We start from the raw sequence: 1,655 nt of genomic DNA, 5'->3' as shown, positions 1-1,655 counted from the left end.
GAGAATTGTGAATCGGATGTGCAGATGAGTTGTGCCGCGTACTTTGTGTAGAGTGTCACAAATGTGTGGTGATGCCAATTCGAGAGTTTGTGGTTGCAATGACGTTCACACCTGGATTGAAGAGGCAGTGAGCGAATGTGATGATGCATTTGATTGTGTGGTTGTGTTGGACCAATGTGCACATGGAATCGTTGCTTGTGCACATGGACCACCACAAATTACACACTCAATTCATACTCCATCCTCTCAACCATGCATTGCGTCCTAATCACCACCACAATTTTCATTATCATTTCGAACATTGAGTTGAATGTCGACCGGTGAACTCATTCAACAACATATAATTCTTTCTTCACACATATCACTGATCGAATGTCTTCGGAATATTTTCGAGTGAAATTTGCGTTTCTCATTCTTATGAGCTTGATGACTCATGTGACAGGAATTAGGTTTGCGTGGATATCGACTGTGACAATGAGAATTGTGAATCGGATGTGCAGATGAGTTGTGCTGCGTACTTGTGTAGAGTGTCACAAATGTGTGGTGATGCCAATTCGAGTGTTTGTGGTTGCAATGACGTTCACACCTGGATTGAAGAGGCAGTGAGCGAATGTGATGATGCATTTGATTGTGTGGTTGTGTTGGACCAATGTGCACATGGAATCGTTGCTTGTGCACATGGACCACCACAAATTACACACTCAATTCATACTCCATCCTCTCAACCATGCATTGCGTCCTAATCACCACCACAATTTTGATTATCATTTCGAACATTGAGTTGAATGTCGACCGGTGAACTCATTCAACAACATATAATTCTTTCTTCACACATATCACTGATCGAATGTCTTCGGAATATTTTCGAGTGAAATTTGCGTTTCTCATTCTTATGAGCTTGATGACTCATGTGACAGGAATTAGGTTTGCGTGGATATCGACTGTGACAATGAGAATTGTGAATCGGATGTGCAGATGAGTTGTGCTGCGTACTTGTGTAGAGTTTCACAAATGTGTGATAATGCCAATTCGAGAGTTTGTGGTTGCAATGACGTTCACACCTGGATTGAAGAGGCAGTGAGCGAATGTGATGATGCATTTGATTGTGTGGTTGTGTTGGACCAATGTGCACATGGAATCGTTGCTTGTGCACATGGACCACCACAAATTACACACTCAATTCATACTCCATCCTCTCAACCATGCATTGCGTCCTAATCACCACCACAATTTTGATTATCATTTCGAACATTGAGTTGAATGTCGAGTGGTGAACTCATTCAACAACATATAATTCTTTCTTCACACATATCACTGATCGAATGTCTTCGGAATATTTTCGAGTGAAATTTGCGTTTCTCATTCTTATGTGCTTGATGACTCATGTGACAGGAATAAGATTTATGTGGATATCGACTGTGACAATGAGAATTGTGAATCGGATGTGCAGATGAGTTGTGCTGCGTACTTGTGTAGAGTTTCACAAATGTGTGATAATGCCAATTCGAGAGTTTGTGGTTGCAATGACATTCACACCTGGATTGAAGAGGCAGTGAGCGAATGTGATGATGCATTTGATTGTGTGGTTGTGTTGGACCAATGTGCACATGGAATCGTTGCTTGTGCACATGGACCACCACAAATTACACACTCAA

The 1,655-nt window shown here is 41.6% G+C and overlaps 1 protein-coding gene across 1 annotated transcript; it reads left to right on the top strand.

Annotated features, from left to right (window-relative positions):
* Positions 1 to 61: 61 nt before the first annotated feature.
* On the top strand, positions 62 to 268 carry Smp_184640 (hypothetical protein; the record flags this gene model as incomplete). The annotated part of the gene is made up of 1 exon (XM_018792205.1): positions 62 to 268. The coding sequence occupies one exon, from the start codon at positions 62 to 64 to the stop codon at positions 266 to 268; it is 207 nt and encodes a 68-aa protein (XP_018644059.1).
* Positions 269 to 1,655: the final 1,387 nt, after the last annotated feature.

This window comes from Schistosoma mansoni (assembly GCF_000237925.1).
Source record: "Schistosoma mansoni, WGS project CABG00000000 data, supercontig 0478, strain Puerto Rico, whole genome shotgun sequence".
Lineage (NCBI taxonomy): Eukaryota > Metazoa > Platyhelminthes > Trematoda > Strigeidida > Schistosomatidae > Schistosoma > Schistosoma mansoni.
The sequence above is the reverse complement of the archived record's forward strand: the minus strand, read 5'-3'. Positions and strand labels throughout refer to the sequence as shown.